Source organism: Globicephala melas, chromosome 10 (genome assembly GCF_963455315.2).
Source record: "Globicephala melas chromosome 10, mGloMel1.2, whole genome shotgun sequence".
Lineage (NCBI taxonomy): Eukaryota > Metazoa > Chordata > Mammalia > Artiodactyla > Delphinidae > Globicephala > Globicephala melas.
Genome location: NC_083323.1, coordinates 44,530,441 through 44,556,071, shown reverse-complemented (window position 1 = coordinate 44,556,071; position 25,631 = coordinate 44,530,441). Strand labels below are relative to the sequence as shown.

General features: G+C 36.1%; 1 protein-coding gene across 1 annotated transcript in view; it reads left to right on the top strand.

Annotated features, from left to right (window-relative positions):
- The window catches only part of TRHDE (thyrotropin releasing hormone degrading enzyme), a 405,192-nt gene that overhangs the window by 201,520 nt on the left and 178,041 nt on the right, over positions 1-25,631 (top strand). The window contains exons 4-5 of the mRNA XM_030866254.2: positions 3,069-3,223; positions 6,000-6,113. Coding sequence (XP_030722114.1) covers positions 3,069-3,223; positions 6,000-6,113 — 269 coding nt within the window. The remainder of the gene's footprint in view (positions 1-3,068; positions 3,224-5,999; positions 6,114-25,631) is intronic.

Genomic DNA, 25,631 nt, shown 5'->3' with positions numbered 1-25,631 from the left:
TATTCCAGTGTGCGGCCTGATTTGTTGACTCAGTCTTGGGGACCTGACTACTCTCGGCTCTTGGAGAACTCCAGCAAACAGAAGTGCCTCTGTTTTGCAACAGGCTTGTCCATAAGTCCCCGTGTTCCTACAAGTAAATGGCCCCAGACCTGCTACTGCTATTGCCATCTGCTGGTGGCAGGCAGAGTTGGCGCAATGTTGTTCTATTGCCTGGTTTGTTCATATTTAAGGAAGGTCTCAAGGTAAAATCTTAAGTAGAAGTATGTTATGTACTTGCACTTCGTATAATTCTCACAACGATACTCTTCTCCTTTATACGCTTCAGCCACACCAACCTTCATTCTATCCAATATGCTAGCCTCATTTCCTCCTTAGGACCTGTGCATTTTTTGTCCCCTCTTCTTAGAACAATATATCAATACTTCCACAGATCTTCAGACAGCTAGCTTCTACCATTATTCACATCTCAGGTGAGATGTGATTACCTTAGAGATGCCTGCTTTGACCACACTCGACCCATTTCACCCTACCAGTCAATCATTGTCTTACTCAATTATTTTTTGGTAGCATTTATCATTTACTAAATTTCTTTCATTCATTTATTACTTGTTAATTAACCTCCTCTTCCTACACACACCCACAAATAAATATAAGTGCCATGAGAGCAGGGAGCAAGGAGCTTGGATGACAGAACAAACAATGCTTGTATTGAGCAAAAGAGATGCTCAATAAATACATACTTGTATAAATGAATGCATATAGTACCTCTGTCTGCCTGTCGAAATCCTATTTATCTTTGGAAGTCCAACTCAGATACTATCTCTTTCAAGAACTTCTCCAACTAAATCTGTTTTCTCTCTCTTTCACAGGACTTTTTATTCTTTCTTTATTTTTTCTGTTAAGCTGTCATGTTTCCATGTAGTGGTTACAGGGGCCATACTTGACTTATCTTTAGTCCATAGGTCAGAAGCACAGGTAACAACCTGGGCTTGGGACTGGTTTTTGAAGTAGGGATCTCGGAGGGTGCAGTGTTGTAGGACTGAACCCTTAACCTGTGGAATCTGATTCTATCTTTGGGTAGATGGTATCGGAATTGAGTTGAATACTGGGTCACTCTGTTGGAATCCAAGAATTATTTATAGACGGTGTGGGACAAACCCTCCCACGTCCCCGCCCCACATGCACACATGTTGAAATTGGCTCCAGGAACCTAAGAGACTGTCCCTCATTCCTTCTTTCTTTTCTGAAGCAATCATAATTCTGAATCTGGTGTTTATCATTCCTATATGTGTGTGACTGTGTGTGCATTTTACCACTACTGTCTGTCTGAGTGGATGTGTGAGTATCCATTTGCAATCTATGGTACTATTCTGCTTGTTTTTAAGTAGTATATGGTAAGGGCCATTCTACACCTTATTTGTTCCCTCAACATTATGTTTTTCAGATTATCCGTGTTGATACATGTAGTGTTAGAATCTAGTGGTAAGACCATTTCAGTTGTTGTATGGTATTGCTTTTTAGAATTATTTCACAGTTTCTTTGTCAGTTATCTCGGTGAAAGGCTTGCAGTTTTCTCTTTTCATTCTTACAAAGAATACTGCAGCAAACATTTTTGTACCATTATTTTCTTAGCATCCTAGGGAGTTAGTCCAGGGTTTACATGGGAAAGTGGAGCCAGGTTGCCTGGGTTCGAATCCTTACATTGCCGCTTGCTAGCTTTCCCAAGCAGCACTGAGCACCAGCTATATTCAGCCCTTCTGCACATGCATGCCCTACGTCAGCCTCTGGCAACAAGTTATCAGCTTGGCTTAGATGCCTTTGGCTCCGGTGAATCCTGCTGGAGCCAGTTCCCAAATGCCACTGCCCGTGGCTTCACATGCAATCACTGCTTTGCACTTATGTACCATTTCTGGTCCATGGAGAGGTTTATTTTCAAGCCTGGAGATGATTTTCAGTTTTTCCTTTTAATATTTTACTTAACATTGCTATGTGTTTGAGCAGAGGGAGTGCATCAAAGCATGTACTTACTGTGTCACCTTAAGCAAACGCTGATAATACCTCTACAACCTTTTAAAATAAGCACAAATCTTAGAATCACCTAATCATAGATTTTCGGAGCTGGAAGGGATTTGAGAGATCATGACGTCCAATAACCTTATTTTATAGGTGAGAGAATTGTGGTCTTGAGAAATTAAAGTGATTTACTGATGTCATATATTTAATTAATGGTGGAGGCAGGGCCAGAACCAGAGTCTGCAGGTTACCTCAATAGTCCTTTTTCTTTTTTTTTTTTTTTTTGTGGTACGCGGGCCCCTCACTGTCGTGGCCTCTCCCGTTGCGGAGCACAGGCTCCGGACGCGCAGGCTCAGCGGCCATGGCTCACGGGCCCAGCCGCTCCGCGGCATGTGGGATCCTCCCGGACCGGGGCACGAACCCGTGTCCCCTGCATCGGCAGGCGGACTCCCAACCACTGCGCCACCAGGGAAGCCCCCCTCAATAGTCCTTTTGACACTACATCTACTTTTTTAGTTTTCTCTATCTGAGCTATATTTACATGTAATATTTTATTTTTAACAAAACTCAAAAAATACATTAGAATTAAGCAATTAGAAATATGATATGTTGGATTTTTAAACTGATGTGAGATGTTTTCTTTTGAACAATATTGAGGTAAAAGCAAGAGTACAGCATTTACTGCACTGAGCTGAATATATTTTCATTAGAAGGCACGATGCCTTTTGACTCTGTAGGTTCCTGCTGCATTTGGTTTCCTTGACTTTCTGCAACTTATTAGGACAGGCCCATCAATAATGGCGCTGATACTTCCAACCTCCTACAGCACTGGGTCTGAAAATGAACTGTGATGGATGGATATGGCCAGCATTTACAGTGATAGCCTATATTTCTGCTGTCACGTAGAAATGGCAGGTAGTTTAATTTAGAAAAAAAAAATTACCGAGAAAGAACAAGTATTTCTTCTAATTAGGATTTCTGGTCTTTTGTCGGACATGAATTTAGAATCTGACATGTTTGTTAAAGCCTTTGGAATTGTTTTATTCTGTTTCTAGATCTTTTAGCTGTGCCTAAGCATCCGTATGCTGCTATGGAGAACTGGGGACTAAGTATTTTTGTGGAACAAAGAATACTGCTGGATCCCAGTGTTTCATCTATTTCTTATTTGCTGGATGTCACCATGGTCATTGTTCATGAGATATGTCACCAGGTATGAGAAAAAGGATCAGGTGTAAGTATAATTGCAAACTATCGAGAATGTAGAATGGTTTCAGATACTTAGATTAGGAGCTAAGTTATTATCCTCCCAATTAAGTTTTAATTGTATAGAGCACCACGTAGTTCTTTTTGGAAGATAGGTTGTTCTCAAGTGACGGCACAAACGAAAGCAAACACACGGATCATATTGAATAAGTAACTGTCATTCAGTTTAGTTGAGGAGTGAAATGGCACTGCTACCCAGCAGCCTCTTTGGAGACCCTATCCACTCACTATTCTTTGTCAACCTTGCTGTATTTTCTTGTGATTATTGGTGTGTATATATGGAGAGTGCAGTGATGGCAATGATTTATTGCATTGCTGAAAGATGCAGCTGAGTTTTGTGTACATGTCAAAATTTGCTTTTGCTGAAATCAATTTGTTATTCCCCTTCTCCCATCACACAGACACTTAGGAAGTCTTTCACTAACTCTGCGACAGCCTCTTTGTTCTCAAATGATTGATTTTTTTTTGTCTTGACATGTTTAGAAATTCATATGTAAATTAGCCAGCTTTATCATGAAGCTAAGATAAAATTAATTTCATTTTGATTTTATGTACTTTCTTACAATGAGCAGAAGGTATTACAGAGATTTCACAATGCTTATTAGAATCTTGATTCTAGTGAAAAAAATAACTGAAAATAAACGTTTGTGCTAATAAAAAGCAATCTTTGTCCTGATTACCAGAAACTATGGATGGTTTTTAAGTGAAAACACCAGAAATCACAGTGTGATACTGTACAACTTCAATTTGTTACCAACCCAAAATCTTTTTAAAAAGCTTGAAAACCTTAAGAAAGATTGAGGTGGAAATGTTGTTAGTAAAAGAGGCTGAACAGCTAAATGACAATACATGAATAGGGACTTCATGATAAATTGTTCTAGGCCATATGACCCTTTACCTGTATGTCAGCCTTCTGCAGTGAACCTGTAGACGTTGGTACCTGTCATGCTGGTCAGCTTGGGCATGTGTTCCTTGCTGCAGAGACTTAAGGGGGTCCATTGCAGAGATAACCAGGGCTCCTCTATTGTGCTAAAAATGGTTTCCAGCTAAACATACAATTCTTTGACGCAAATCAATGTCCTTTTGAACATTCCTAGAAACGAGTTACATGTAGAGTTCTGTTGCAATAAGAACACACTGATAATTTTTTCTAGAACTGGATTTCATTTGTTCCAGATTCTCAGTTACTTTCTTGTTCTAGCTTAGTGGTGCTCGGCTACTTACTATGCGGAAATGAGCTGGAAGCTGGGAGAAACACATAATAATTTCCACTATCATTGCCAAATTATTTTCTACATTACCGTTTCTCCTCACCTGTTTATTGTCACAATTCTTAAGACAGGCTTTCAGTTTAAGGGAGAAGAAACATTACTTTCTGATCAAGCACAGAAAATGTTTTAAATATCATTTGTTTTGTGGTCATCAGCGTATTCAGTTATCTCTTCTTTGTATTTCTATTAGAGGTCCTCTTGAGCAAGTGATACTTTATTAATATTGAAATGCTCAGCCACCAAGCTCTTTCCTCTAGCTCCTAAAGCTGTAAAGCTATGATCTGATACTTGTCTGACTGCCTTTTCCTTCTGCTTCTTAAATAACTCACTCCCACTTACAGTCTTCACACTAAGGGTTACTTACAAATGCCTATAATCCTCTTGCCTGAGGCTTTCTCATGGCTTCTTCTTATCATTAAAGTCTGAGCTCAAATGTCATCTGCTTAGAGAGAATCTTTTTGTTTTTACAGTCTAAAGTGACCCATCCTCCATTCCTATCACACTTTAATAAGATCTGAAATTGTATTGTTCATTTGCTTATTTTTTATTTTCTATCTCACCTAATTGTCCCTTCCTCCACAATAAAGTGTCAGCTGCCTGAGAAGGGACATTGTCTGACTTTTCATCATTAAATCCCAAGTCTGTAGGATAGTTCCCGCGTATAATGTTTTTTTGTTTTGTTTTGTTTTGTTTTTTAATGAAAAAAGAATTCCTTTAAGCTTTGTTGAACTCAGCAAGGATTTCAGAGTAATGTATCCAGATCTAATCAAAACACCAATTATAAATTACAACATTACTTTCCTGAAGGGATCTTAGAGACTTTTTTGGTCCAACCCTCATTATCATAGAATCATGGAGAGTCAGGTGTGGAGCATCTTAAAGCCTTTATTAGTTCCTTCGATCAGCCGATGTCGTCTGTGAATTGCCTCTGCCACTGGAAGGCGCTGCTTCAGTACTTCCTGTGATGAGCTCACCGCTTCTCGAGGTAGTATTTTCCATCTTCATCTATTTCAGTCTGTTAGAGGGTCTCCTGCATTTTTAGCAATGTCTACCAATCTACAACCCTAATTTCCATCCATTAATACTGATTTGTCCCCTGTAGGGCCATAAGACCCAAGCCTTTTCTTCTTCTATATACTAGGTCTTCAAATATTTGAAGACAGCTGTTGTCAGTTTTTTTACCCTGAGCTCTTTCTTCTCCAGGTTAAATCTTCTTGTTGTGTTCCTTGAACATTTTATTTTTGTTCTTCCCTGAATGCATTTATAGAAAATTAGTGTCATCCAAGTAGTCAAATAAATCAATGGTGTTGCCACAACGTATTTTAAGATCACAAAATCAATTGGGGAATGAATTCCAGTTGTGACAATCATAGTTTAATACATTTACTTTTAGATAAAATAATTCTGGGATAGACGCAATTTTATCTGATGCCCATTCATTTGTCACGGCAGTGGTTTGGTGACCTCGTGACTCCTGTGTGGTGGGAAGATGTGTGGCTGAAGGAGGGATTTGCTCACTACTTTGAGTTTGTTGGTACAGATTACCTCTACCCCGGCTGGAACATGGTAAGTGCACTTTTTAATTGTTTGGAACTCTAAGTGAAAGGTTGATCCTGTGTTACATTGGGCTTATCTTATCATCAGATGTGACTGAAAATACCAACCGATGCATGAAAAAAAAAAAGTTAGCTATCCAATAAAAGGAAAAGTAACCCAAAATGTAAACAGTACTATTCCAAAATATTTTTGTTTATTAGAACTAAATAGAATCTGATTGGTTATACGCTGATTTCGAAATGGTACAAGTTTTCTAAATAGAAATAGTTTAGATTACAGTATTTGATAACAAAGATAAATTATCCCTTAAAATAGAGAAGGTAACAGTAACCAATGAGTTATATTTTAAGTATATAGGATGTTTCAATATACAGAAAAATGAGAACTTAATATTTCTTCAATGTGATGAACTCAAAAATTAGCTAAAATTTTTGATGCATTATTGCTGTTTTTACTTTAGGATTAAATGATTTAATAAGAGGTCACTATAAAGAGTTGTACACATTATACTCATACCTGTACGTCTGAACCTGAAGTAGGATTTGTTGTACCTTAAGCAGTGATGTTCTAGAGTGGAGGGAGGGTATGATTTCTATATGTCATTTAATATAAGTTTTTCATTTAGTATAAGCTTCCATTAATCAGTAAGTGACTGTTATTATGGAGTAGAACCCAGGGTATATGTTGTTTGGGAACTTGAATTTTAAATTTATTTTAAGTGGCACTATGTAAAAGTTGCAAAGTACTGACATTTGTCAACTTCCAGAAGCTCAAAAGCTTTCACCTGTGACATAGCATGAGTGATAATATATATTTATTTCACACCACTCTTTTTTGATGTTTAAACTATTATGTGATTATCTAGTTATCTGTCGTGATTACAAGTATGATCTGAACAGTATTTAAACCAAGGTAAAATATAAAGATGTAAGTCATGATATAACTTCTCTACCATAAATTCAGCCAACTGCTGCTGAGTAAGAAAGGTGATCTTACATATCTCAGAAGAAATGTTACAATTGTAATATCATATTGATATGTTTGAATTATCCAGTTTTGCTTATATTTTATAAAGGCAGCATGGTTCATTTGCACAAATGTGTGAGTTAATTTTACTTAGCCTTATGTATCTAGGTATGCATTATATATTATACAATTTAAAAAAACTTATTTGAACTGTTTTATTATGGCATTAAAATTAATTAAAAATGCCTTTAAAGAACTTTGAAGAAAAATCATCAATACCATCAATATTAAGTAATTTTTAAACAAATATGAAATTTGAAAACTGAAATGTTTAAGGATATTGAAATATTTGTAAAAATATATTTTGGTTTTTAGTTGACTTTCAACCAAATTTGTTTAAAATTATCATTTAATTTTCACTATGCTGTGGATTATTACTGATTTATAATTCTATTATGTTTCAATATTAAAAGATGTTAGTATTACAAACGGCATGTTACTCATATAGGTAAGCTTTTTCTTTTTTTTCAGCTCATTCAGCTATCTGACAAAATCCTTTCTATTTATCATTATAAAAATACATCTTAGGTTAAAAAGGAATGAACAGAATTATACTAGAGGTGAAAACTGACAGCTTTTAATGGTTTTAGCATGGCAGTGAATCCCAAGTTTCAATGTCCTCATACTGGATTTTGTCTTTGAATAATTTTGTATATTCCTTCATTATCTTTATCAGTTAAGTTATAAATGGAGAACAATTTTATAAGAAATATTGAAAATGAATATAGAGTGTAAATAACACATCCGAGACTTTGTCCTTAACAGAATACATACCATGCCCTGGAAGTATAAAAACCTTGAGCTGGTAAGATATTAATCCATATGTTATAATCAAAAATAACAATTAATGATGGATTAAACTAAGAAATGAAAGAATAAGGTCCATCACAGTTAATTAGGCAATAGTGAAAACAGGTCTTATTATTATGTCTCTTTATGTTCGGATTTTAAAGATTACAAATACTGTCTGATCATTGGCTGCTTTTGCTTTTTTAGTAGTTTTTTCAATTTAGGTTGTAGAGTACCTCAATATATTAAATTTATAAAACCTGTAAGAAGAGACTCTAAACAAATTCTCCTCCAAGGATCGTTAATATCTTCTTTGCAAACAAAATTTTAGGACTAAGTTAGCCACATAAGTAAGAAAGGATATTAAGTGACTTTAAGGCTGTGTCAGCACTATTTTTCATAATGGCATCAGCAAAAGAGTGAAAGAAATACTAGAAAGAACAAGAATGATGGCTGTGTTAGCAGTAACTCATACTGTTGTGATATGCACAGAAACTCCCCCAGGAGAACAAGGCTTGGGCTTCACTAGAACTTAGCCTAAATTAGAAAAACCAGAAGTCAGGCTTGTGTCAGAAGTAAAGAAATTCAGGAAGCTGACCTCTTTTGCCTCTAATCTCAAAAACAGTGCTTTAATTATTTTTAGACACCAAGGCTCAAGCACTGAAATACAATTTCAGTTTGCTGGGGAGATTACTATGACAGTCTACCTTCGATGGAATAGCAATAAGGAAGCCCAGAATTACACTGTATTGTTAAGGAAGCTCTTGCTCTGATTTAGGATAATATACTTGTGTAGCCTGCTTAACTGTCAGTAAAATCTTAGGTTGTATATATGTGTGTGTATGTGTCTACAGTCAGTTTCTGCTAAAGCAATAATCAGTTTTTACATTAAAAACACTACATGGAATAAAAACTACTCTGAAATTTTGTTCCCCAATAAACTGATCAAGTATACTATTTTATAGATATGGCCCTTTACAGGTAGTATGATATAAGGTCAGGAAATGGATAGGCAAGAAGAAATTCAGATTCCAAGAAAGGCATTTCACTTCTTTGACTCACCCTTACTATTTGAGAAATGGGGGCCATTATACTGACTTGGTAAGCACACATAATTTTTGTGAAGATAAAATAACTTTGGAGGTCTTTGAAATGCATGAACCGCTATACAAATGTGAGTAGGTATCATGGACCTGGAAAATAATAAATGCTCCATTACAAAGGGGCATTGATTTTATGTATAAATACCCTCACATTTCCAACCCTAGTAATCTATTTTGACACCCTAGATTTCTAACAATTATGTATAGATTACAAAAAGTTTTCTGTAATCTTTGTATCTAGACTCAGTCTCCCCAAATCAATGCTTATCTTTTTTGGCAATGTGGACTATTCTATAGGAACATAAGCCTTATATCATGTTTCATTCATCAAACAGAAGTGTCAAGATCAACAGAAGCAACTTCTTCAGCTCAGGGCTGGGGTTAGATTTCATAGGTTGAGTAGTCCTTTTGCTTGATGTTATTTGATCAAAGTTGGTTGTTAATGACAACATTATTGGATGATTAAGTTACAGTATGCTGTTGATGGCCGTCCAAAGGGAGAAAAGAAAAGACTCATGCTGCCTAGTTACTATTCTTCAACAATTCTTTATCATTTAAATTTGAAAAAGTCTATGATAAAAGAGCTTCAATACAGGAAAAGGATGAATAGTAAAATGATACCACGAAGAACTCCTTCTTTTACAGACCTGATGCCGATGCAGGCAAAATCATATCCCTGGTGCATATTGCACAGGTTTTCACTATAATTTGTATCTGTATGATAGGTGTAACCTTTAATTTCCTGAATGTAGCCTTGTAAGGACGTACTTGCTATAATGAGAATTATTCAACATGAGTGTATGTTCTTTTATTAAATAATTTGGGATTAAAGGAGATTTACACAGCAACAACTTTATACACTGATAAAGTCTGCGGGCTGGGAATTCTTCCTGAATTTTTATGAGGGCACATACCTGGGCATAAAGATAACTATTAATAGAGAATCATGCAACTAAACTTCATTATGCTAAATACTTAGGATATCTCAAAGTGTGTTGCCCAAAACTTTGATAAATGTTCTCAATTGTTTTTATCATGGGCAGGACTAAAATAGCAAAAATGAATTCTGCCATTAGACTCAGTATCATTTTAACGTGCTCCAACAAAAATTGCCTGCTAAATTTAATAGGCATTGCAATAAAATTACCTTTACTTCTTAGATTATTTTGTTTTTATTCAAAAAGAAGTTGAGAAAATCATTGGTGAACTGAAATAGATACAGAGTTTATTGAATTCAGTTTTTTTCCAGTTTAAATGTAAAGATATACTGCTTAATTATTCTAAACAATAATAAACACTCTAGTACTCAAGAGAGGGGAAAGTAGAAAATTAGAGAGAAAAAATTGTTTTGGTTAATATTTTACTTGTTCAGCTGTTCATGTCTTAAGTCCATCTTTGATTTAATGTCTGTAGGGAAGAAAGCTTTCACATGCTTTTCAAAGTTAGTTAATATACACTTCAACAGTAGTTGGTACATTGGTACTATTGCCTATAATTCATCAATATCAAAATATATTTGCCCAGGAGGGCTATGGTGTCAAAGATAGACCATTTGGGAATTAAATATTTATTTTAGAATCTTACTTTATAAATACTGAATACCAAATAAATGTGTATATACACATATATCATATATATGTGATTTTCCATAGAGTTGTATTTTGTCTATTATAAAAAATCCACATATAATATTCTGCTCCTGAGAAATCAGTAAATTAGAAGGTGATCCAATTGTTTTCAACCTGGTAGATGATGTTTTATTCTCAAATGACTGACATATTGAATGTGAACATTTTAAAAGCTTCTGATGGCTAGTCCCAAGGGTCTATGGTATTTTTGATCCTTCTCAGTAGCTTAAAAGTGACATTTACATTGAAAGACTAGAAGAAAAGTAGAAGGGGTGCTCACTTGGGTCTCCTGGGGGTCACAGTCTTCAAAATAGACTTCTTCTTTATGCTTTCCCTTTACTCTTCCCTCCGAACCCCTCGCAAGTCATTTCTCTTTGTGCTGAAAACATCAACTTTTTTTTTTTTTTTTTTTGGTGCGGTATGCGGGCCTCTCACTGATGTGGCCTCTCCCGTTGTGGAGCACAGGCTCTGGACGCGCAGGCTCAGCGGCCATGGCTCACGGGCCTAGCCGCTCCGCGGCATGTGGGATCTTCCCGGACCGGGGCACAAATCCGTGACCCGTGTCCCCTGCATCGGCAGGCGGACTCTCAACCACTGCACCACCAGGGAAGCCCCATGTATGTTCTTAAAGGATGATTTTTTTCAAAGCCATTTATATTCAGAAAGACACTGTTTCAGGTTTTGTATATTTTAAACTTGGAGATAAAAGATAAATGAGCATTCCCTTCAGAATAAAGTATTTCTTCCGAAGACTGTGTTCAGGTTTGCATGGTGTCAAGGTCTTTCTGCATTTCCTTAGGAATTTCAAAAGTAACCAATAAATTGACAGGATTAGACACTTCCTAAGAAGAAAACTCTTCTGAACCTGGAGCCTAACAATAATGCAACGCTATCCTTTCTCATATCTAGAAATAATATAGGAAAAGTTAACCCATTCATTCCCTTTTTAGGTAAGAGCAGTTTGCAAGCAAAATATTCCAGCTTGCTAAAAATGGTCAGACATCACTTGATAAACAAAAAAATTGATGATGCCAAAAATTTATATCAAAATGATGAAATGTTCTGTTAGACATCATTGTTCTCAAATACTTATGATTTGCAATAGCAGATTATACCAGTTTAATCTGTCCCTTTTACCACGCTTAGTAAAAACGTTTATCTTCTTATGATACATGAATTGTTCAACACTTGATATCATTCAGTATCATCTCAGATATGTTAAAGAGAATTTGCTTTGCAAAATCTGTAACATGAATACAACCAAAAAGGAAAGCTGGGGACTAAGAGGACAACCAAAGAATAATTCATTATTTTTATAATTATTAATCATCCTTAACCAGGCAGCTATATGCTTTAAAAGATATTACAACACACTCATTTCTAAACAAGGAGTGACTGTCTCAGTCCATAACACTTTATGGGACTTTTTTTTTTTTTTCCATTTCATCAAGGTTAGTTCAACACTGTTCAGCTGTTGCTAGACAAGGATGTGATAAATGAAAGTAGTGAGTTCAAGTGATATGAATCAAAAAATGTAAAGGAGCTTCCTGTCAAGAGAAAGCAAAAAGCAATAATTTGAGGTTGATGAAGATTTTGCTTCAGTTACTCCAGTAACACTTGCAATATAAAGGCTTACGTAGCATTTATTTACTGTGTAACATTAAACACTTTACGTATGCTAATTCGCTGTGAAATAGAGTAAGACCTTCTGCTAGTATCTTGAGAGTACGCATCTTTGCTGTCATTTTTCTCAAGAGTCTGAGAGTGTGGTAATGGCTACACTACCATGCAGGCCACCACTCAGGCAGCTCTCTTCAACCTTGAGTCCAAAAAGATGATTTGGGGTAGAACATGTTTTGACACTGAGCTGAATAACCTCTGTGGATCTGCCGTTCACAGTTTTAAGTAAGCCCTTTTGAAACTATTTATATCTTTAGCTTTTTACCTTTCCCTGGGACTAATGAAATAAAATTCTTTCTAATGATTGGAGTGTTATCTTTGTCATATTTGTCTTTAAAAATGAAGATATGTGGGGATGCTTTTCTCTAAGAACCTACTTCAAATCCACCTGTGTCCAATTAACTCCTTTAATCATTTAAAATTTTCTCTTCTCAAGATTTTATTTATAGTTCAGTGATGTGTTTCCTGAGTGCTGTTAACATTAATTTTATATAAACTAGTTTGATGGATTGCTGCCACTTTTTTTACCATTCCATTCAGTTATACATTTCATTCATTCTGTTTAATTAATTCATTCAAAGAATTATCAAGTACCCAAAATGAGACATTCACTTTGCTAATTTCTATGGAATAAACCTCATGGCTTATTAGCAGAGACCTGCTATATATCAGCTTCTTATACAACTGTATTTTATCTTTAGTGTGGTGGTTTCAGAAGGTGTGGGTAGATTGAGGATTTTTTTTTTTTTTTTTTTTTTGCTCTTAGTTGACCAACCATGCTCTGTCAGAAGTTGTTTTGTTTATGCAGTAGCTCAAAAACACAGATCCATAATCTCAATCAGACTGTTCATATTCATAGATACGTTTGGAAAATAAAATTTAGCGTAGTAAGTCTCAGAGGATTAGCCAAATAATGGAACAGGAAGAAGATTTAGCTACGTATTATTATTTTTATATTACATGGATCAAACATGTTCTCTAATATTTGCTTAGATTTACAATAGCTATTTATTTTTATTTAGAATTTGAGTATCTTTCTGCTCAGTTAAGTTCTGTTCTTTCCCTAAGCTTCACAGCTTTGCTTGGAAGATAAGTGCTTTAAAAAAAATATTTCTGTACTTTTGGTTGTAGTGGTGCTTGTGGTGATGGTGGGATATTTTCATCTATTTATTATTTATTTCCCAAGTTTTCTGATTAAAGAGAGGGTTAGTTCGATTGCTCCTAAAGAGCAAAACTTGGCATTAATTACATTCTCTTCCCGACTATCCACTTGATCAGTCCAATTTGAAGGACATTAAACACAATACAATATTGAAGATGACTAATTAAAAGTAAAAACTCTCCGTGTTTCTTTGTCTTACTTTTTAAGACCATAAGGTGCTTTTCTTGGAATCTTTGGCTTCTTCTGAGAGATAATGGTTTATATCACTTCCTAGGCCTGAAAATAATTTGGCTTCTCACAACAAAATGATATTATTCTATTAGTTGCTAAGCATTTTGCTGGCATTTTTAGGGCCCCTAATTTATAAAATATTTCCAGGGATTAATCTATATCGACTCACTCATTTTTCATTATGTAACGAACATTTTTTGGAGGCCCAGTCTTTGCAAGTGTCTCTGTTAGAGATGGGGACCACAGATGAGTATGAACATCAATGTCCTCAAAGTCTCATAGATCTATTTTACCAATTAAGTTAAATTATTTTTTGTCCGAGTAATGCTACTTTACAGTTTCCTAGAATGAAGTTCGATTCCTTATTTCTACCCATCCCGTGGATTAATTTTTTTTTTTTGTCCACACTGTGTGGCATGCAGGATCTTGGTTCCCTGACCAGGGATCGAACCCATGCCCTCTGCGTTGGGAGCATAAAGTCTTAACTGCTGGACCACCAAGGAAGTCTCAGATTTTTGACACTTAATAGCTGTGTGATCTTGTTTCTCCATCTTCAAAATATGTATGAAATACCTGTACTGTTTTTGTCACAGAATAGTTTTAAAACTCTAAGATATTTTTCTTCTTCTTACAACAAATATTACTATTAATTTTAGGTACTTAAGTATAATGGTATTATTTTTAGGGTCGAAAATATGTTTTCCAGTGGAGTAGCTTGTGAATCACATATTAAAAATTAATAAGAGCAAAGAAATTGCCTTCACATAATACTTTTGAGTATATCTGTTCCATTTCAGAATGACTTTGGAATGCTAATATTTTAATATTTTTGCACATTATAAATGGATCGCTAGTCCAGATTTTGCATTCTGAGTAATAAAGATTTTCTTTGCTAATTTTATAATCAGTCTATAAATGTTATAGTAGCTTACTTTGAGATACAGTAATATATAGGGTCTGGGAATAAATGTGGAGTTTCCTTTCTGAATTGGTTAACTTTTTGGACCATAGCACTCTATGTATTCTGGAGTTGTTTGTTATGAGTTAGTAAATCTTTTAAATTTGAAAAAATTAGTGCTTTTTATTTTCATTGGAAAAATACAGACTTCTGTGATCTGGCAACAAGTGTAAAGTTTTATTTAGCTAGATTATTTGATGAACTGATCATTTATATCACTAAATATTAAAATTAAATTATCAAATATGTTATTTAATAAATTTCATTATCAAGTTAATAAAAATTTTGTTACAGAATTAAGGTCATTTTAATTATTATTTATTTCATAAATTAAAATAACATAAAATAAACTAGCTACTTGGTAATCATGTTAATGACTTCTGGGAGTTGGCTAGCCTATTTTTGGAATTATTCCTGACCTGAATGGTATAAGACAGTTTCTATTAGGATTTAAGTAGAAATTGAATCTGTTTAAGATGATTAGTCAGTGTGTGTTTAAAAATACTCTGGATTACATTTTATCAATCAAATATTATAGGGCCTTGTTAGCTTATTATTGATTTGTCTGAAAATATTAGCAACTTCTCGTGATGGATGTGAGAAACAGGTGTGTGAGTATCAAAAAAAACTGTCAAATTTGATTTTATTGAAACGTCTTGTCAGCTACTCAAAACAATTAAGCACAGAGATAGAGGAAAAGATTCTTACTGCCAAAGTAGAGAGAGGATTATTAAACAGGTGAAGAAGCTTCCCTCTCTATGCAGAGGATGCTGAAGTGACACGTACAAGAGTGGGTATGAGTTCATGTTAATTAGCAAAGAAGAGGAAGTAAATCTCCCCCACTAAACAATATGCTTCATCAGTTAAGGACTGTTTATTTACCATCATTTCTCAGCATTTAACCCAAAGTATAGCATCTATGAGGAATTCAAATAGAATTCTGGTCAAAAGTTAACAAAAAAAAAAAGAAATTATGGGCAACAAACAATTTATGAAAGATTATAAGCAGTTTCTATGTCTATATAAGAACTCATTCATTGAAATAAAAAGGATATTGAGCTGGGCTTCCCTGCCGACGCAGGGGACACGGGTTCATGCCCCGGTCCCGGAAGATCCCACATACCGCGGAGCGGCTGGGCCCGTGAGCCGTGGCCGCTGAGCCTGCGCGTCCGGAGCCTGTGCTCCGCAACGGGAGAGGCCCGCGTACCACAAAAAAAAAAAAAAAAAAAAGGATATTGAGCTTAAAAGTATATAAAACTACATTGGATAAGTGTTTGAAGGAAAACAGAAGGAAAAACTGTCAAGAAATCTGAAAAAATATATGATATGAACATTTTAAGAGGGTTATATAAAAGCACATGGCATATGGTGATTGTTCACAGTGATTTTTTTGGGCTGCTAGAATCAGAATGAGCTATGTAATTAGACAACCTGTTCATAATTATTACTGTGATTGACATTATTTGAAGCACATTCAAGGTTGTTCTGTAAGACCCAGGATTATCATAATTAATGAATATGTAAATGACATTGATGGTGACTTCTGCCATATCAATATTGCTATATCTTAAAGGTTCTTGAGTAAGTATGCAGAAGGCTCAGAATCTGGTTGAATACAATGCAGTACATTTTGTGTTTCATCTTAGCATTTTCCCTTAGCTGTGTCACATCTTGGATAATATTAGACATGACGCATTCAGCCTGGATATTACAAACAAAACATAAGGCAGCTGAAGGATGTAGTCATTGAAGAGACTCACAATTTAACCCACCTTCTCTCTGTGTTAGTCATGTTTGAGAGTATATCAGTTCATAAAAACCTGTCCAAGGAGTTATTTGGGGTTATGAGAGCCTTATAAAGTCATCCAAGATAGTCTTATAGAAATATAATTGCTTTTTTAGTTAGTACGTTGACTAAGGCATCTTAAAACGTTTGTGGCTGGGCAGTGAATGAAATGTAGTTGATAGTTAAAAGAAATAAGAGCGTATAGAACACATTTGGTTACTTATTGTAAAGCTCATGTGAAATCACAGAATAATGTTAAATCAATAGAGATCTGCGCAGATAATTATGTTCATGTATCACTTACTGTAAAAGGTTATGTGGACAAAAACAGAGGTAAAATTTTCAATACAGTGCTTGATTTATTATAGGCATTAATGGTGATTATTTCTAAAATTATTCTTTAATGCCTACTGCATATATGTGTGTTTACATAAGTCTGACTTTAATATAAGTGGACTGTTTTAACAAGCTGCACATGAAAATGATTATCAGCATCTTAGGCATGTGTATTTTAAACATGAGATTTTGAAATGTTAATTTTTAAGAAATACTATGTAGAAGCAACTCTTATTTTCACTACATCTTTAGTTTTATTTCATTTATCAGTATGATTTAGCTATCTACAAAATGTTAGCTAATCAGCTAAATAATGACATTATATTTCACAAGTACATCTAGCTTTCAACTGAGTAAAGCTTAAAATACTTTTGGACATTTTAGAACTTTATAAAAGTAGGATGAAATATAAAATTACATAGTAAAATTCTTTTAATATTTTAAGAGACTTGGAATCCAAATAATTTATAATTTTTACAAATATGGCATAGTGTTGTGTGTTTACAAAAGATGATAATTGCGATGTCACAGAGATACCATATCACATAGATAAAACCTGATGTATATTTTCCTCCAATATGTTTGCTTTTCTTGTTTGGATTTTTGATTGTATTCCTCTACTTTAATTTGTCCTGATTTGAATAAGTCATGAAGAACAAGGGTGAAAAAGCCAAAATATACAATGCTAGGTATATCTGTATCCTTGTTCTAGTCTTATGCAAGCAAGGGGTTCAGATTAGTAATGACTCATGTGGCATTTTGTTTAACCTATGAAATCTTAAAAGGCTTCATCTCATGGTAGTATAGATTTCCAAAGACACAAAGTATGAATGATATATCTAATTTCTTCTCTTTATGATAGATCAGTTGAAATTGAATCAACATGGTCATAGACACTGAAAGCATTTTTACCCATAACGTTCCCTCTGTTCTCTACTCCCACAGTACTTTGTCTGGTTACTAATACATTACCCATCAAATGGCACGAATGAGTTGTACGTGTGTCTATCTTCCCTATCATAATGGGAGTTGCTTGGAGGCAGGAATTGTTGTTTCCCCAGCCTCTACCATATGGAGGTTGCGTGTACAAAGCAATCAGTAAACGTGTGGAATTAGATTGTATTGTTCAAATAATTTTTGTCAGACATTCTTGTTCATTTGACTCTATGGATTAGAAAAGTACCTTTATCTATATTCAAGAGGATGTTGTCAGTATTAAAAACTGGAATAAGACATTGCTTTAAACAAACTAATGAAAATACTGAAAAGGAAATATTTGTATCTATTTGGTTATCTTTATGTGTATCTACATACGTATCTGTATTTATGCCTATGTTTATATTTATGTCTAAATCTATGATTCATACATTTTGGAATTTCAAAGTAAATACCTTGTTGGATCACCATTGGTCATCACAAAATTGAGCTAAATTTTAGAAAAATAATGGTATAATATTTTGTGATCACAAAGATAAAGCCCATATTGTGTGCTATTTTTGCATAATTGTGTGTATTGCCCTCTTTTGTTTCGAGTTGCCCCTCACTCTAGCCCGCTTTCCAGTATTCATAGTCATCTTTCTAAATGTAGGTCTGGTGATGTCACTTCTTAATTCTAGCTTCCTAACTTGCCATGGAGGATCTTGATAATTCTGTTCTTGTCTGTCTCTATGCACTAATCAGTAGTCATTTACCCCATTATACTCCCTGCCTTCTGCCACGCAAAACTCTGTAGTCCCCCAAACAGGTCAGGCTGTTTCATACCTCTATGGTTTTCCCCAGATATTCCTTTCTGTCCAGAATGCCCCTTTCTGTGGTATTCTCCTAGAAAACTCAATTCCCCTTAAAGATTCAACTCAAACTATCAATTCAGAAGCTTTCCTTCCTTTCTCCAGGCAGAACCAATCACAGCCTTCTCTGTGTAGTCACTCTGTATCCTGAACCTACTTCCATTTTTTCACATAGTAGGTGCTATTTCAATATTTGTTTTCATCTTTGTCTTTCTACTAGGATAAAATCTCTGAAGGTTGGATCCCTGTTTTTCTATCTTTTTATCCCCAGAATCAGACATACCATTTGGGATATAGCAGGTGCTCAATAAATATTTGTAGAACAAATTATCTTTAATCTTCACAACCACATATGTTTACAAATGAGGATGCTGAGGTCTGAAAAGATTAACTTGCTCAAGGTCAGACAACTAGTGAATGGCAGATATTTTTCTTACAGTCTAGGACTCTTTCATCAATTTTGCAGCAGTGTTCCTGTCTTTTCTCTCAGGAATAACGAAAGAGCCATTTATATTCAGACCCATCCTCCTAGATATGTGGAATCTAAAAAATGGTACAAATGAACTTATTCACAAAACAAGAGTAGAGTCACAGATGTAGAAAACAAACTTATGGATACCAGGGCGGAAGGTGGGGAAGGATAAATATAGGAGGTTGGGACTGACATGTACACACTGCTATATATAAAAGAGATAACTAATAAGGACCTACTGTATAGCACAGAACTCTACTCAATACTCTGTAATGACCTATATGGGAAAAGAATCTAAAAAAGAGTGGATATATGTATATGTATAACTGATTCACTTTGCTGTACAGCAGAAACTAACACAACATTTTACTTTTTTAATTTATTTATTTTTGGCTGCGTTGGATCTTTGTTGCTGCGCGGGGGCTTTCTCTAGTGGAGGTGAGCGGGGGCTACTCTTTGTTGCGGTGCGCGGGCTTCTCATTGCGGTGGCTTCTCTTATTGTGGAGCATGGGCTCTAGGCACGTGGGCTTCAGTAGTTGTGGCACGTGGGCTCAGCAGTTGTGGCTTGTGGGCTCTAGAGCGCAGGCTCAGTAGTTGTGGCACACGGGCTTAGTTGCTCCATGGCATGTAGGATCTTCCCGGACCTGGGCTCCAACCCGTGTCCCCTGCATTGGCAGGCAGATTCTTAACCACTGCGCCACCAGGGAAGCACCTAACACAACATTTTAAATCAACTATACTACAGTAAAAATTTAAAAAAAGGAAATGGGCTTCCCTGGTGGCGCAGTGGTTGAGAGTCCGCCTGCCGATGCAGGGAACACGGGTTCGTGCCCCGGTCTGGGAGGATTCCACATGCCGCGGAGCGGCTGGGCCCATGAGCCATGGCCGCTGGGCCTGCGCGTCCGGAGCCTGTGCTCCGGGAGAGACCACAACAGTGAGAGGCCCACGTACAGAAAAAAAATAAAATAAAATAAATAAATAAATAAATAAATTTAAAAAAAAAGAAAATTGAGTCCTTGTGGCTGCTCTGATGTAACCCACATCTGCCCAGAGAATGTTTTTCCTCTCTTTTCATGCCTGTGAGCACCTCACCACTTCTTGAATTAGCTCAGGCTCTGCTCTCATCTTTTTTTTTTTTTTTTTTTTTTTGCGGTACGCGGGCCTCTCACTGTTGTGGCCTCTCCCGCCGCGGAGCACAGGCTCCGGACGCGCAGGCTCAGTGGCCATGGCTCACGGGCCCAGCCGCTCCGCGGCATGTGGGACCCTCCTGGACTGGGGCACGAACCCGCGTCCCCTGCATCGGCAGGCGGACTCTCAACCACTGCGCCACCAGGGAAGCCCTCTGCTCTCATCTTTTTGTCTGGTTTGATGTATCTGACTTTATTTGATCTCGATTCAGATTACTTGATTGTTTTCTTTCTTTTCTGATGACAAGAGTCAAAGTGTCTGCCTGGTATTGCTCTTCACTAAAATTAGTCAGCCTTTCTATAGGAACTTGCCGACAGCCCTCTCTTACAATAGTACTTCCTCTTTTCCCACCATCACCATGACTATTCAGATCTTGACGTGTTCAGGCAGAAGCCATTTGGGGACATCAAGGAATTGATTTTTTCAGGTGTATCTAATGATGTGTTAAGAATTTTTAATAACTCCCTTCACATATATTTCTAAATACCACTATATGAAGTGTTAATATTGTAAGAATTAATTTTTAAAAAGAGTTGCTTCTCTCCGAGACTTCATTTATATTTGTATACAGATTACTGTTTCTTGCCAAAAGTTGTTTAGCCCTTGCCCCTTATCTTAGACCTAGGCTTTTACTTCCAGTTGCCTCTGACATATTGCTTTTTAAATGTTCACTGTCACATTCCTTGCAATATGTCTAAAACTCATCTTTTAACTTGCCCTCCAAACCAAAATTTTCTCCACTTCTCCATTTCTGTCAGTAGCATGCCCCCTACATTTTAAAACTTTCTGTCAATCTAAAATCTTTTAAAATTCCATCACGTCATTCCATGTAGTTATTTGTTAGTACTTCCTCTCCATCATCCACTAAGGGGACCAAGGCATCAATGTCAGTTGATCGTTCAAAATATCTCTCAGAATCAAAAGTCCTTCAGCAACACCTGTTGTAATACATCATCACCATATCGCCTCTTGGTACAATAGCCACTTCCTGTCTCCTCTTTCTACATCCATCAAGCCACTCTGTATAACTCAGATAAGTTAATTTTCCTAAGACACTACTTTTATTATGTCATTATGTCTGCTACTGCCTATTTATTAAGACCAAATTCTTCAACCTGACAACTGAGGATTCAAACAGACCAGCTTTTTTTCATGTTTCCTCTGCCAGGATTTGCCCTTTTAAGCTACTTTCCCCATTCATCTGAGTAACCTTTCATCCTTCAACAACTCACTTTAATGTCACTTCCTCTGTGAAGCCTTTTCTGAATTAATTAATCATTTCATCCTCTGTGTTTTTATAACATCCATCATATTATAATACAGATAGCTGTTTACCTGTCTTTCTCAACTACTTTAGAGTTCTTTCAGGTTGAGGACTAGATTTTAATCATATATTTATTCCCAAAACACAGTACAGTATCTGGCATTGAGTAGGAAGTTAATACATGTTTGCTAAATGAATGAATGAATAAAACAATAGTGCCTTTCTTCTTTTCCATGTGTTATTCTCAGCTCTGTGCATTCACTCACACTTTGTTTACTTTTCTGAAAAGTCTTTACACTGTTCTCCAAAAATTCAAACACAGCATATTTTTGAAAATAGTTCAGTACAAAATGACACACATATTCAATATTATTAGAACTGTTTAAATGTAGGCATGTATGCAACAACTCCAAGAGGTGTCTGTATTAGAGTGGTAGAATTTATTGTTACTGTTAACAATAAACTTCTTGTAAACAGATTTTAAAGTTCTCCATTTTACCTTATTGTTTTACATTTTGAAAGTTGTAGAATGGCCTATCATGGTGTCCTTAAAATATAGAGTAGAATAAAAACTGTTGACTATGCACCATAAATATATTCTTCCCTGTACACAAACACATGAGCATGCACGCAACTTTAAAGTTACTTGAAGGATCAGATCAAATTCTACCTCTTCCATTAAACTTTCCATAAATAATTCTGTTTTACCGTGTTTTGCCTCAAAATTCTTTAGCATTTCTAGTCTGTAAGAGAAGACTATTATTTTGTTCACTGTGGCTAACTATTTTGTTTGATCTTTTATCTCACGTAAGAGCCAGGATTTCTTTTACTTTATTTTTAAACTTTCATAGTCTCAGGTCAACAATAAGCAGCTAACCAACACTTAGTAATTTCTGCTGTAATTATTATGGTTGTTGTTGATGATGATGAGGAGGGCCCTAGCCTGGGACTGACAAACCAAGATTGTTTCTTCTTTTATAGTGATGTGGGTCTTTTATAAAAAATTAGCACCTCGGGCTTCCCTGGTGGTGCAGTGGTTGAGAGTCCGCCTGCCGATGCAGGGGACGCGGGTTCGTGCCCCGGTCCGGGAGGATCCCACATACCGCGGAGAGGCTGGGCCCATGAGCCATGGCCGCTGGGCCTGCGCGTCCGAAGCCTGTGCTCCACAACGGGAGAGGCCACAGCAGTGAGAGGCCCGCGTACCGCAAAAAAAAAAAAAAAAAAAAAAAAAAAAAATTAGCACCTTCTCTCCTGCAAAATTCTTTGTAATTTTGTTCAATTGGGTTTGCCTCTGGTTAGAATTTTCTTTTCCTCCCCCTCAATTTAAGTTATTGTCTCTTCTGAGCTTTGTGAGTATCTTCTGCCAGGCTTTTCTTTCTTTCTTTTTTGTTTTTCCTTCTCTCTCTCTCTTCATCTCTCTTAATGCCCTTTTTCTCAATTAGACAATATCATCCTCTCCAAAAAAGTAGAAGACGAATCTTTTGCTAATGACTTAACACTACTAAATTTAAACTCTTCTTTTTGAAATTCCACTGACCAAAGGTTTGTTTTTATTTTTCTCCAGAAGCATGAAGTAATATATTATGTATAACTTATATTTTCTTAAACGAGAAAGTTTCATTTTTGAAATTTACCTTAGATTTCATTTTTATAATTTCATGGCCATTGACTTTATACCATTTAAAAAAAAATCACATCTCTAGCAAACCAAGATATGTTTACTAGATTTTAATATGCATCAATATATATTTATTGTTGCTAAATATTAAAAATTAGGATTCAAATAAATCATTGTGTTAAGTTCATTTTACACTGATTTTTGATCAGATGTTTGAGTGACATAATGGAGCAAGCAATCACTATTTGAAGAGTTGAATATTATTTGACCTTCAGAATGGATATCACACCTTCAGTTGGTAGTTTTGTTTTTTTTTTTTTTTTTTGCGTTACGCGGGCCTCTCACTGTTGTGGCCTCTCCCCTTGCGGAGCACAGGCTCCGGACGTGCTGGCTCATGGGCCCAGCCGCTCCGCGGCATGTGGGATCCTCCCAGTCCGGGGCACGAACCTATGTCCCCTGCATCGTCAGGCGGACTCTCAACCACTGTGCCACCAGAGAAGCCCCTCAGTTGGTAGTTTTTATAAATAAAAAATGTTCATTGGTCAAGTTGAAGTATCATTATAGATTTCATGATTCCTCTCATTAATTCCAGTATCAAATAGCTTTAATGTGCATTTTAAAATTGAATGACTAACAAGATTGCATACTGGCTTAAAATTTTTATTTTGGAAACACACAATTTTCTCTTATTCTCTAAATCTAGGCCATTTGTCTGAGATCTTGTCTTTGCTTTTTAGTGGACTTAAAATGAGCAATGTAAATACAAATTTTTTTTTAACATCTTCATTAGAGTATAATTGCTTTACAATGGTGTGTTAGTTTCTGCTTTATAACAAAGTGAATCAGTTATACATATACATATGTTCCCATATCTCTTCCCTCTTGCGTCTCGCTCCCTCCCACCCTCCCTATCCCACCCCTCCAGGCGGTCACATAGCACCGAGCTGATCTCGCTGTCCTATGTGGCTGCTTCCCACTAGCTATCTACCTTACGTTTGGTAGTGTATATATGTCCATGCCTCTCTCTCGCTTTGTCACAGCTTACCTTTCCGCCTCCCCATATCTTCAAGTCCATTCTCTAGTAGGTCTGTGTCTTTATTCCTGTCTTACCCCTAGGTTCTTCATGACATTTTTTTCCCCCTTAAATTCCATATATATGTGTTAGTATACGGTATTTGTCTTCCTCTTTCTGACTTACTTCACTCTGTATGACAGACTCTAGGTCTATCCACCTCATTACAAATAGCTCAATTTTGTTTCTTTTTATGGCTGAGTAATATTCCATTGTATATATGTGCCACATCTTCTTTATCCATTCATCCAATGATGGACACTTAGATTGTTTCCATCTCCGGGCTATTGTAAATAGAGCTGCAATGAACATTTTGGTACATGACTCTTTTTGAATTATGGTTTTCTCAGGGTATATGCCCAGTAGTGGGATTGCTGGGTCATATAGTAGTTCTATTTGTAGTTTTCTAAGGAACCTCCATACTGTTCTCCAGAGCGGCTGTACCAATTCACATTCCCACCAGCAGTGCAAGAGTGTTCCCTTTTCTCCACACCCTCTCCAGCATTTATTGTTTCTAGATTTTTTGATGATGGCCATTCTGACTGGGGTGAGATGATATCTCATTGTAGTTTTGATGTGCATTTCTCTAATGATTAATGATGTTGAGCATTCTTTCATGTGTATGTTGGCAGTCTGTATATCTTCTTTGGAGAAATATCTATTTAGGTCTTCTGCCCATTTTTGGATTGGGTTGTTTGTTTTTTTGTTATTGAGCTGCATGAGCTGCTTATAAATTTTGGAGATTAATCCTTTGTCAGTTGCTTCATTTGCAAATATTTTCTCCCATTCTGAGGGTTGTCTTTTGCTCTTGTTTATGGTTTCCTTTGCTGTGCAAAAGCTTTGAAGTTTCATTAGGTCCCATTTGTTTATTTTTGTTTTTATTTCCATTTCTCTAGGAGTTGGGTCAAAAAGGATCTTGCTGTGATTTATGTCATAGAGTGTTCTGCCTATGTTTTCCTCTAAGAGTTTGCTAGTTTCTGGCTTCACATTTATATCTTTAATCCATTTTGAGCTTATTTTTGTGTATGGTGTTAGGGAGTGATCTAATCTCTTATTTTTACATGTACCTGTCCAGTTTTCCCAGCAACACTTATTGAAGAGGCTGTCCTTGCTCCACTGTATATTCCTGCCTCCTTTATCAAAGATAAGGTGACCATATGTGCATGGGTTTATCTCCAGGCTTTCTATCCTGTTCCATTGATCTATCTTTCTGTTTTTGTGCCAGTACCATACTTTCTTGATTACTGTAGCTTTGTAGTATAGTCTGAAGTCAGGGAGCCTGATTCCTCCAGCTCCGTTTTTCGTTCTCAAGATTTCTTTGGCTATTCAGGGTCATTTGTGTTTCCATACAAATTGTGAAATTTTTTTGTTCTAGTTCTGTGAAAAATGCCAGTGGTACTTTGATAGGGATTGCATTGAATCTGTAA